The 13353-nt window shown below is 32.8% G+C and overlaps 1 protein-coding gene across 5 annotated transcripts; it reads left to right on the top strand.

Annotated features, from left to right (window-relative positions):
- Positions 1-801: 801 nt before the first annotated feature.
- LOC128998667 (transmembrane protein 165-like) lies at positions 802-12819 on the top strand. Of its 5 annotated transcripts, none has more exons than XM_054424898.1 (6): positions 802-873; positions 6545-6731; positions 8190-8482; positions 8746-8859; positions 12362-12467; positions 12564-12819. In XM_054424898.1, the coding sequence occupies exons 2-6, from the start codon at positions 6548-6550 to the stop codon at positions 12623-12625; spliced, it is 759 nt and encodes a 252-aa protein (XP_054280873.1). In that variant the 5' UTR covers positions 802-873; positions 6545-6547; the 3' UTR covers positions 12626-12819. The 5 variants fall into 5 exon arrangements, with proteins under 5 accessions (XP_054280873.1, XP_054280871.1, XP_054280872.1 ...); XM_054424896.1 differs by lacking the exon at positions 802-873 and adding an exon at positions 2709-2789; XM_054424897.1 differs by lacking the exon at positions 802-873 and adding an exon at positions 2732-2849.
- The last annotated feature ends 534 nt before the right edge of the window (positions 12820-13353 follow it).

The raw sequence follows: 13353 nt of genomic DNA on the forward strand, positions 1-13353 counted from the left end.
CTATCTAAGTCTATCTAGTCTATCCTAGTCGTTCGCTACTGCAGGTCTATCTTAAAAGATTGGTCTGTTAGGCAAAGAACTTTTTTCTCTGTACATATTGGAGAATTTATTTTCCCCTTGACAAAAAGCCATTTGATAATTCAGCTAATTTTTATCTTTGTAGTCCAAAAATATTGTTTCCTATAGGATCCAGCCTGGAATTGTCTTCCACATTACTTCAGGCTAGGACTAAAGGGGGACACGGCATTATCACTTACATCAAACCCATTGGTGATTGGCGGGATTTGAACTCGGGATCAAAATCTCAATCTCTACCAATAGATCAGCTTGCTTGCCGGGGTCGAAACATTAGTTCTGTGAGGAATCAAGGATTATTAATTTGAAATTGAATATAAAGGGTTTTAGTAGTTATATTGTATTAATTTGTCAATTTTAGACCTAAAGAAATTAAATAATTCTACACATTTATATAAAAATTATAGAATGGTAATTAAAAATATTGTCCAAAAATTCTAAACCAATTCCCTAGCATACCTGTGAATCAGGCTGAAGGACTCATACAAATGAAATTTTACAATTAACAAAATATTTTTAGTAGGTAGTCACATGGGGAAACAAAAAGTTTATAGTATGGAAAAATTTGTTTGAATTATAAAAGCAAAAGCTTCAACCATTTGAGTAATTAGAACCACTTAAATTTTGATTATAAGTGGATGAATGAGCCTAATCTGTTTTTGGTAAAGATAAGCGGATATTAAGAAGATGTGAGACAAAACTAAATCCTTTTGCGGAGTCTCTATTGCGCACAATGTCTTATCTTTGTGCTTTAGGCTTCTGGTGTGATCAGTCGAATGGTTCATTACCCCGTCTCAGGTAAATATTTATTAAATTGGTTATGTTTGGTAATTGGCGCTATATCAATTTTCTCCAGCCCAAAAATAATAGGAAACAAACTCTACTAGTTTTATTTTCTATATTTTATTTACATTTTTTATGAGTTTGTATCAAATATTCAGGAATAAATGTGTATTGACTTTGCATTGTTGAACTTGAAACTAATTTAAACAGTTTTTCAGCATAGTTTAGTTTGTTGTAAAACATTGAATGGAGAAATCTTAAAAACAGAGCTAGTTTACATGATTATTATATTGATGTTATTATAAAAATAATATACCAACAAATCCAATTATTGAATTAATTAACACCTAAGAATTCAACTGGAAGTAAACTATATTAAAATATAAAACTCTTCCTCAAAACAATGCCAATCCAAACCATAAACTTAAATACTATAAAGACTAATAAAATTAATAATATTCTTTATTTTATACAATGGAATATTTATTTAAATATAACTCTCTACGTCTTAAGACTGTGTACCAGTATTGAAAACTCCCTTGAATTTTCCTTGAATTGAAACCAATACATGGAACGTAACCAAAATATTTCAAACAGAGTTAAAAAGTATTTTAAATATTTTACAAAATATCAGAAACCATTCAAATGAATATTAAAAATATAAACTCTTGAAATATCCATATATTTTCTATTAGCTCATCCAAAGCCAGATGGTAATATACTTGAGACAAGTTAAATAAATTATAACTAATTCACATATTAGCAAATTTCTCACCGTAGTACTCATAGTAAGACCTGGACCCGGGACCGATTTACTTTTTCGTTTTGAGGTCCCTAGAGGCTAAAAACACCATCCGTTCAAATTCATGTGTGTCCATTAGCACGATAACTCGAGCAAAAATGATCCGATTTTGATGAAATTTTGTATAAACGTGTATACCTACATTTATTCGAATGAGTTCACGAACCAGCATGATGGGATCAGGGGTTTTAGGGGGAAAAGTAAAAATCGGTTTTCCCATTTTTGACCCTAAAAACATAAAATTTCACAATTTCTTTCCAAACCATTTCGTAGAACTTAAAAAAACAAATAATTTAGTATATTGAAGCGTTATTGTGCGCCTAATGGTTATGGAGAAAATTCAAAAAAAATTTAAATTTAAAACTCCCATGTTACTCTTATGGAGAATAAGTAAACTGTTGTAGTTTGCTTATTTATGAAACATGTTTTCATCAAATTTGGAAAATATATTAATTTCTTACTAAACTATTAAAATTTTACAAGAAAAAAACACTTTTTACCCTCCCTTTTACAGCAAACCTAAGAACTCGTTAGTAAGTAATTCTTTTTAAATAGGGAATAAATGTGATATTTTTAAGGAGGCATTTTAGTGTCAAACCAATCAGGCAAATGGAAATTCGCTTAGTCTGCAAGTTTGCTTTGGCGGGGGTATTTCAATCAGTTATCATAGCCCTAAAATCGACAAATATATATCTTTTTGATCTATTTTTTCTCAAAGTAAAAATAACAACATGATATATCAAATTTGTTCATGGAAATACAGAAAGAGAATCTTGAGAAGTTATAATTTTAAAAGCTGCAAAGTCTTCTGCAAAAAAGGTTCGGTGATCAAAGCTTCATTTTATCTATTATTTTATTCATACATTTTCTATATCAATCCCCAAATAAATTTATAGGAGTACAAAGTAAACTAATAAACCTATAAGAATAACCCATGCATCATTGTTAGCTATAGATTTGTGTGCATTGTAGGGGAAATGGACTTTGTCCAGACTACATTGATCTCTTGATAAGATACCTCACAGAAAACATGTGTATTAAGTGAGAGTTGTACTTTAGTTCAGTTAGGTGCTTTGAGTTGGGATGAGACATGATTTTGGATATCAACAGACACAACGAAACACATATGGTAGGTTACTTGTAGTGGTCAGACCCAATGGATATTACTCGTACCCAGCTGAACTTGGAGGTAATGTAAGCATTTAAGATATTAATCACTTCCAATTGTTTTTCTTTGACTTTTTACTTTTGAATAATGAAATATGTAAAACCTGTGTGTTCTATCAAAAATAAACTCTTATTTTCAACCCAATTACATAAAAGAGCTGTTTTATTGGTGTTATGTGTGTTTAATATGTATTATAATTATTAAATCTACAAAAGCAGTTCCTTTATTGTAAATTTTGCATATAGAAGGTGAGATTAACCAGTTACCTCCTAGAACATAAAAAGCATATTGGTAATTAAATAAAATCTTAGGAAAAACTGTTTCCCAATTTTCTAACCTAAAACAATTTGTATGATTTCTCAGTCCTAGTGAATAACAAATCGTATTACCCAGTCAGAACTCTACATAATTGTTTTATAAGTGTGTAACCTACTATAATTTGAACTTGTTGGTATTGTTGAAAGTATAGTTTTACACCAGCTAAAGTATTGCAACAATTTAGATGTTATGGTATTACAGCCCTCAAAAAATACTTTTTTGTAAAGTCTAGGACTGGGATTCATCTCTAGTTTATCTCAGAAGATTAGAATGGTATTCATGGACATTTTCAGTAAAAGTAGTAAAAAGTGCTTGACTGCAGAATTTGTCTAATAACGTAGGTGCCGGATCTGGAATTGACCTTTTTGCCCAGTTGGTCAACACGCTGCTTCCAGAAGAACGAGTCCTGAACCAACTTATTTGTGACATTATAAGTGATGTGGAAAGCGAAAAGAGACACCTTGTCGGCGATGCAAAATTTTCAGTACGGCCGATATAAGTAATTAAGGTCAAAAATATCTAAATTCGGTTTTTATCGATTACTATACCTCATTTAACACAGAACAGGGAAGTATCGGTTAAAATATAGAATCGAAGTTGTAAAAGGTCGAAATAAATAATTTTGTTAGCCTCTGCATGGTCTGAGAAAATAAGGTACCTCTTGTCGCTCAATGTTACTTTGTCATAACGCCCATATCCAATATTCACTTTATAAACAAACTTTAGTCCAAGAAATTAATTGTCCTGCATTCTAGTGGAAATTTAGAGAATTAAGAGAAAGTTCAGTTTATAGAGAACAAAATATCTCACAAATTTTGCGGTACCGACAAGAGGTACCTTTTTTTATGTTATGGAGAAATAACATTGGGCCGACAAGAGGTAGCTTTTTTTATGTTATGGAGAAATAACATTGGGCCGACAAGAGGTCCCTTTTATGAAATGTAATTTTTACGACATGCTTCGATAAAACAATTATTAAAATGAAAACTACCGTGAGTTAAGACAAAAATTGGTATTGCCTCCAAAGAGGACATTATAAGCTATCTTTTGATACCAAAATCGTTTCTTAAATATGAAAAATAACAGTTTATGCATATTTGAAATTTTCAAATAGTTTTTTTCTTAAAATGACCCTTTTTAATAACCAAATTTCAAACTCATATAACTTTAACAAAAAAATCTTAGATGCATCGGACTTGCACCAAGAGATTCGGAATATAATGAGGAACTAATATATATACAGGGTGTCCCGTAACTCTCTGGACACTTGTATATAGCGTTATTCCTTAGGTCAAGACAAACACATTTCACCATAGGAACATGGGTCTGTGGTGTCTAGTTTACCGACTGTCGGTATTTATGTGTTTTTTACAAAAAAACTAATAACTCCTAAACGGTTTGAGATACAGCTTTGATATTTTGCAAAAATGTTAATCTTATTAAGACCTATTATCGTTAGAAATTATACTAAAAAATCATTAACCGTTTCAAAATGGCGGCCATTTAAAATATTTGATGCCCAATTTCACGAAAACCGTTAACTTTACAAAAAAATTGCATGAGACAAAAAAGTTTGTAAATTTTATGTAGTTTTCAATGATACCTTATTTGTTAAGATTGGATAAATAATAACAGAGAAATGTCTTCTTTTCTGAACGCATGACCACTTTTCTCCATTTAAACAATGCTAAACAACGTAAAAGGAGTATTAGCATTGTTTAAATGGAGAAAAGTGGTCATACATTTAGAAAACAACACGTTTCTCTGTTATTATTTATCCAATCTTAACAAATAAGGTATCATTGAAAACTACATAAAATTTACAAACTTTTTTGTCTCTTGCAATTTTTTTGTTAAGTTAACGGTTTTTGTGAAATTTGGCATCAAATATTTTAAATGGCCGCCATTTTGAAACGGTTAATGATTTTTTAGTATAATTTCTAACGATAATAGGTCTTAATAAGATTAACATTTTTGCAAAATATCAAAGCTGTATCTCAAACCGTTTAGGAGTTATAAGCTTTTTTGTAAAAAACACATAAATACCGACAGTCGGTAAACTAGACACCACAGACCCATGTTCCTATGGTGAAATGTGTTTGTCTTGACCTAAGGAATAACGCTATATACAGTGTCCAGAGAGTTACGGGACACCCATACAGGGTGTTTTTTTAAAAACTTGCATCTTTATTTATGTAAAAACCGCAATAGATAGAAATATGCAGTTTGCGGGAATCATCTATTGACGTAGGGGGCCCAATTGTTTTGAATTCAACGTTACATTCACATTCCCCCCCTTTCCCCCCCTGCCCCCAACTTAATTTTTTTTAATACCAAGGTACCCCTTGTGACATATCAAATGAAAGAGCATGAAAAAAGAAAATGTTTTATGAAAAAAAAATTGAAAATCGGTTCATAAATTTGCGAGATATTTCCCCCCCCCCTCCCCCGGAACTTAATTTTTTTTAATAGCAAGGTACCCCTTGTGACATATCAAATGAAAGAGCATGAAAAAAGAAAATGTTTGGTGAAATTTATTTTTCATTTGATATGTCACAAGGGCGGGTACCTTGCTATTAAAAAACGAGTTATGGGTAGGGGGAAAGGGGGGTGATTATCTCACAAATTCATGAGCCGATTTTAAATTTTTTTTCACAAAAAATTTTCTTTTTTCATGCTCTTTCATTTGATATGTCACAAGGGGTACCTTGCTATTCATAAAAATTTGAGTTCCGGGGGGGGGGGGGAGGGGGGGAATATCTCACAAATTTATGAACCGATTCTCAATTTTTTTACATCAAACATTTTCTTTTTTCATGCTCTTTTATTTGATATGTCACAAGGGGTACCTTGCTATTTAAAAAGTTAAGTTGGGGGCAGGGGGGGAAAGGGGGGGAATGTGAATGTAACCTTGAATTCAAAACAATTGGGCCCCCTACGTCAATAGATGATTCCCGCAAACTGCATATTTCTATCTATTGCGGTTTTTACATAAATAAAGATGTAAGTTTTTTAAAAAACACCCTTATATATATATATAAATAAATATAAAACTTAAAATATGAAATTTCTGACAGGAGGTCCCTTTTTGCTTTCCACATCACATATTGTAAGTTTGTGTTGGCAATAGTAAGTCAGACGATATCTCAATAAAAGGAGCTTATGGCTTTTCCCTAAGACATCACGATCATGCGCCACCTCTTTTCCATTCAGCCCTACTCCCACCCTCAGTCTGCAGTATTAATGATGGAAGAGACCAACACCTTACGCCCGCCGCCTACTACTGAGAATCCATGCAATAACAAGTCTATTTGTTAATTACCTCTCAAACATCCCAAATAAGTTAGTACAGAATCCCACACTATTAACCCTATTTCAACTTATCAAAATCTTCGCAGAAAATGGACGTGGCAGCTTCATCCGGGGACTTTCACACAGGTCTGGCCGCAGCAGTGTGCGTCACGGTGATGTCTGAACTCGGCGACAAATCCTTCATCATGTCGGCCATCCTTGCAATGCACCATTCTCGCTCCCTTACCTTCCTCGGCACCATGCTCGGCCACCTGATCATGACAACAATTGCTGGTATGTATTGCTAGGTGACCTAAACATTCATAATGCTTTCCTCAAATCACAAAGATGTGTAATAATAGCGCTCTGTAAACTTAACTGCTTAAGAAAAATAGGTTATATGATTTTGACAAAATAATGCGGGTTATTATGTTTTATCTGCAGCTTTATGAAATAATGTTTCCACAATTTGCTGATTTTCACGAGTAAAGCAGGAAACCCACTAGTCCGACGCTCTCCGACACAATACCTTCCGTCAAGTCTCCAACACCTTCCGACGCCTTCCGCAATTTTAAGGCATTAACCCATTGGTCCGACGGGCTCCGACAGTAGGCCTCTGACGAGAAATACACCACCACTCTACCAGTTGCGATGGAACATGTGATCACATACTGTTCACAAGCAGTAGTTAGGGAGCAAATAATGAAAAAAGTCCATAACATTTATGACGATCTCTGTTAGTATGAGAGATTACAATGGTCAAGGACTTTCCTATACCCATCTTGATAATTCCGGTAACATTTACTGTACTACAGGGAAATTAGCAAAAAGTACAGTACCTACAAAACGTAAACAATAATACCCCCGTCGCAGCAAACCTGCCGACTAAGCAAATTTCTATTTACCTGAATTGATTTTCAATTAGGTGTATTTAATTAACATTAGGTTTTATGAGTACCTAGGATTGCTGCTACAGGGAGGGTAAAAAAGTGTGGTTTTTAGTAAAGTATTAATAACTTAGTATAAAATAAAGAAATTTACCAAGTGTGATCAAAATATATCCACCAGAAAGCAAACTATTTTATAATATTCTCCATAAGAATAACATGGGAATTTTAAAATTCTTTGAATTTTCTCCGTAACCACTAGTTGTACAAAAACATCACACTTTTGTGATCACATGTTCCATATCCGTTCCACATATTGTGATCACACACAAAGCTAGACAGTAAATCTAGGCCTGGTGAACGCAGAGTGGAGAAATGACGGATCCGACATCCGACAAGAATGCCCCAGAGAGCAATGTTGTCGTGACGTGTCGGATCGGAAGGTTTCGTGTTTGACTAGTGGGTTACAGTCCATTTAAAATAATGCAAAGTAATTTTGTCGGAAGGTGTCGGAGCCTTGACGGAAGGCGACGTGTCGGACCAGTGGGTTTCCTGCTTGAAAAAAAACTAAATGTTTATTTCTCAAACTATTATTTTTTTGTAGATCAGCAGCCTCTTTTAACTTAGCATTTGTTTATCACAGTCTTTGTCCCCTGATTTTACCAAAGAAAATAGTTCCAATTAATAAAATATATTTACATATCATTTGGACAAAACAAAGCAAATATTTGAATAATTTAAAAAAGAAATAACTACTTCCCATCATAGGTCTTGGATTGGGGGGATATTAAAATTTAGAATGATTAAGGTTGAATTCATAATAATTAAAATTGTTTAAATAATATTTATTTTTATTTTTATACAGTTGTTCTTGGAATGGCTGCAAGTATTATCCCAGAAGTTTATACGAAATGGGCTTCCTGCATCTGTATGACGTTTTTTGGCCTGAAGATGCTCAAGGAGGGCTTCGGAATGCCTGAGGAAGAGGAGGAAGAAATAAACCAAAATGAAAAACTCAAGATATTTTATGCAAAGAGCGAAAAGTGTGATAAAATAGACAAACTAATAGACAATAAGGATACAATAGACAATAATTTTAAAGAACAAATTGAAGGAATAAGCCTGGATGACAAAACACAGAATGGAAGCAGTAAACAGGTAATTTTTTAAATATTAGCTGAGTTTATGTTATGTTGTATAGACTTTTTTAGTACCTACACAGAGAATATCTCTAACTTGAGTGATGAAAAAGTCAGTGTTTTTTTTTATATTCTCAAATTTGCTACAATTTTGACATAGGATTGGAATAGTTGCTTCAATTTGATATTTGGGTATTACTAATATTGGTCACAAAGGCATTATTTGCATACACTTAAGAACTTAACAAAACAATTTTATCTTAAGCTTATTGATGGTTTCAGAACTCAAGAAGGAACTCGACAGATGGAGTTCTAATGCAGGCGTTCACTCTGTCATTTTTGGGGGAGTGGGGAGACAGGTCTCAGATAGCTACGATTCTGCTGGCCAGCACAGAGGTAGATTATATTAATCCATAAATTTATAAATTTCTGAATGTTAAAAGCTGCAAGGAGTGTTGTAAGTATGACAGGTTTACCTGAATGGGAAAGAGCCCAGAGTGTGTTATAAGAAACAAAAAAAATTAAGTATTTCTCAGTCAATTGACAACTGTGATATGCAAGAAATCCTTCTCAACCAACCTCAAACTACTTTCATAAAGACATGGGAGCGTAGCATTAGCACATCCTGGCTCTATATTTATATATTAGATGTTAAATAGGAGCTGGTCAACTGGATGAAGATGACCACAATACTTGTCTCAGTAAACTAACTCTTTATTGCGACATCAAATCCCTTCTAACTAGTTACAAACTTAATACGAAACGTCCTGGTGGCAACTCAAACTCTAACTTATATATCTCCAAAAATAATTTCCCCTCCTACACAGTAATAACAATTATCAGATAAAATTAAAATTCTCTTTAACAAATTCTTCAATTCAAACCAAACACTTAACTCTTTTACTCTAAATCCCTTTAAAAAGAATTTCCCTTTAAAAAACTCTTTGAATAAGCACCAAACTCTAACCCTTAGACAGTAACCAGTACTCACCAAACCTCCTATGGGCACCCTGCCCTGGCCGACTGACCCCTTTCCCTAACTCAGGATTTATTGAGCTAGACAGCTACTGAGTGCAAAGCCTTCGGTGTTTACATAAGCACTTCCAGCACGCTTCCCAGCTCCCCTCACTCGAGGAAGGTTTGAGTTGGGCAGAGAGACATCTTCAGGATTTTCAGGACATTTTCAGAGATGTCTTCAGAAACAGTATCTCGTTATCCCTCTCAAGTCAAACCCTCCTTGGTGACAGTTAAAAATAAAATATTCTAACTTTTTTCGATGAGTGTTGTCATTCTTGTATCATAGTGGGCTCATTCACAGGTATAAGCCTGCTATCTACACAAAAATGTCTAAAACATAGGACCTTGAGCTGTTTGTTAATACCCTTAACCTCGAATTTTGTAAAAATATATTCTAATTTAGCTTGATAAAAATCATATCAAATCAAATCAAACCAAATTCAAATTTTCTAAACATTAGTACCGAAAGTGGAATTTTTCGGTGCACGCTCAAGTTTTATGTACATGGCATAACTTGTATCAAAAGTTATTTTCTGGCACTTGCTCCAATTATTCTAGTCATCAGCTTTACCTCGTATTTGGTGTTCATGTGTTTGGCTTTTTCTCACACATAAAACTTGAAGGCACATCATAAAATGCCACTTTCAGTACTAGTTATGAAATGCACTATCGTCTTTCCTTAAATACCTCCCCTCCTCTCTTTAAACAATGTTTTTACTTTTTGATCAACAAAAACAAATTTTAATTGCAAAAGAAATCAAAATTAGGACCTAAATAATGGAGATAGGCCATTGAGTTTTATTTATAAATACTTTCCATGTTTGGACAGTATATCTTTGAAACTTGAATGATAGTTAAGAAAACATGATAACCCAACATACTGCACTGCACCAAATACACAATAAGAAATTTCATATGCTTTAAAATTGTGTTGTTTATATTATTGTTGTTGTTTCTAAATATCACAGTGTATTATATTATTTATTATTGTTGTTAAGAAATTTAGTGACTCTGTTCAATGTATGCAATGTACTGTATGTAATGAATTAAGAAAAAGAGAAAGGTACGATTGTTGGAACTTTAAATTAACTTTTATTTACCTATTCGTTATTATTTGATTGTTTCAAATTACACATCAAGGTATGTTTCTCAATTATTTTTTTATGGAAGTACCAAGAAATTGAAGATAAAATTAAAATTAAAAGTAGATAAGTAGAAACATTTTGTTAATAATAAGAATGTCAAAATGCAGCACTTATACAAATATGTATGTTTTGTATCAATAAAATAGATTTATATCACACTTCTATACTCCTGCAAAAACTCAATTCATCTGGTGTTTGTAAAAAGCCGATTAATTTGGTTTTATTTATTCACATTAGCCTATACGAGTATCCCACTTCTCATAGTCATTAAGAATGACTAGTTATTAAGAATGGGTTTGGATTGATATCTTTCCTCTCCTCCTGTACCTTGACCTCCCCCTTACTCCTCTTAACTTAACTTCAAAGAATTGTCCAGTTGTTTGAACCGCTCCAAAATCAAAATACACATCAGATTAAAATTTGTTTTTTCTTGAACCAATGTGTTTGATAAAAAAAATACTTGATTGAGTTGGTTAAATAGTTTTTGGAAACATTCAAGATTTTAAAGAGTTTGGCCTCTCTTTCAAATCAAATCATGAAAACTAATCATGTTTTAGACCTATGACTATTGTCTTTGAAATCTTTTATAGTTCTTCCTCGACCATACAGGGTTAATAAAAAGTCTGGAGACCCCCTGTAAATTTTTTACGGCTCACACTAGAAAAACTACTGCACACCTGTATTGGCGTGTTATGAAGTACTTTTTGGGCATAACTGCTACTTCGTGTACATCCCCAAAATGGGGGTCACAGTAAAATACGACAGTCAATTGAAATCCGTAGGAGTCAGAATTATCTTCTTAAATTGTAAGTTAATTCTGATTTCTAAACATTTGAATTGCTATATTTTACTGGGTGAGATAGAGACCTCTAGTTTGCGTTGATAGTTTTCTTTTATCACAACCTTGAAAATGAGGGGTCACTTGATGGGGCTTAACATTTCAAATTTTCGAGTTTTCCTCGAAATCCCCCATTTTGGGTTTGCGAACCAAGTAGCAATTAGGCTCAAAAAGAACTTCATAACATGCCATATAAGTGTACAGAGTTTAGTTTTTCTAGTGTGAGCCGTTACAAAATTTATAGGGGGTCTCCAGACTTGAAAAGCTGTAAGTTAAATTTGACTTCTAAGAATTTCAATTGACTGCAATTTTCTTACTGGGTTAAGATAGAGACCTCTAGGTTGTGTTGTTAGTATTCTTATTCTTTTATCACGACCTTCAAAATGATCACTCGATAAGTCTTACTATATGAAATTATTGAGTTTCCCCTGAAATCTCCCATTTTCGGGATGTACATGAAGTGTAGGTTATGCCCAAAAAGTACTTCATAACATGCCATAAAGGTGTAAAGGTGTGCAGAGTTTAGTTTTTCTAGTATGGGCCGTAAAATTTGACAGGGGGTCTCCAGACTTGTTATTAACCCTGTATGGTCGAGGGACAACTATAAAAGATTTCAAAGACAATAGTCTTAGGTCTAAAACATGATCAGTTTTCATGATTTGATTTGAAAGATAGGACAAACTCTTTAAAATCTTGAATGTTTCCAAAAACTATTTAACTAACTCAATCAAGTATTTTTTTTATCAAACACGTTGGTCCAAGAAAAAACAAATTTTAATCTGACGTGTTTTTTGATTTTGGAGGGGGTCTCCAAAAATTGATAGGGGGTCTCCAGGCTTTTTATTAATCCTGTATATTAGAAGTAGTTACAACATTTTATGTCATGTCTTAAATGTAGAACCCCTACGGTGTGGCAGTGGGAAGTTTTCTTGGACATGTGATTTGCACTCTGGCAGCCGTAGTAGGAGGTCGCTTGATTGGCAAGAAATTCCCTGTCAAAACAAGTAAGTATCCCACATACATTTCTGACAATATATATTTATTTTAAACATTTGTGATGATTTAGCAATTTTTCTAATTCAAACTCTGTTCTGTTTTAGTGACTCAAGTTGGAGGGGTGGTGTTCCTTCTGTTTGCAGCCTCATCTCTAATTTTTGAATAGTTTTAGATTTGTCTATTTACATAGTTTAAGTTTTATACCTGTGAGTTTTACATGTTTTTTTTTATCCGGTTATTTAACTTAAGAGTGTTCAAGATCCTGTATAATGTTACATAATTTTTAAGTTACCATATGAAATATTACACATCACAATGAAATACTATGTTATGAATAAATTTTGGTTGTTGACAGTGTTATATTTATTGTTATTTGGTTTGTGTTAGTTTGTATACATGTTTTGTATTAAAAACAAATTCATCATTCTTATGAGTATTAACAAAAAGAAACTTAACTACATTTCAGTTTAAAAATTAATAAACATTTGAGAATATTTTGTTTATTTTCATGTTTTATGAAATACAATACAAAGAAAACCTTGGTTAATTATTTTGGCTCTTATTGTCTGACTTAAGTTATGAGTTAGTTTTAAATCATTTATTGAAGATAAAAACATGCATAACTTAAAGCTCAAAATAATACTTTTTGTCTGCATTTAACACATTTCTTCAATTCACTTCAGCAGATATATTTTTAAATTTGCTCCCCAGATTTTTCTGTTGTGTTCTTTTAGTTTTTTAAAGTTCCAGTTTTACAATTTATTCAAAATTTTTGTGAATTGTATTGGATATATTTTATCTGTATTTTCAACTCTTCATCAATTTAATTTCATCATATATATGTCTGTAGCAACCCTCTATTAAAGGAGAAAACTTGAGATCAATGACTGATAT

This window comes from Macrosteles quadrilineatus, unplaced genomic scaffold (assembly GCF_028750875.1).
Source record: "Macrosteles quadrilineatus isolate MER2022 unplaced genomic scaffold, UCM_ALF_1.0 Scaffold_7__1_contigs__length_78375512, whole genome shotgun sequence".
NCBI lineage: Eukaryota > Metazoa > Arthropoda > Insecta > Hemiptera > Cicadellidae > Macrosteles > Macrosteles quadrilineatus.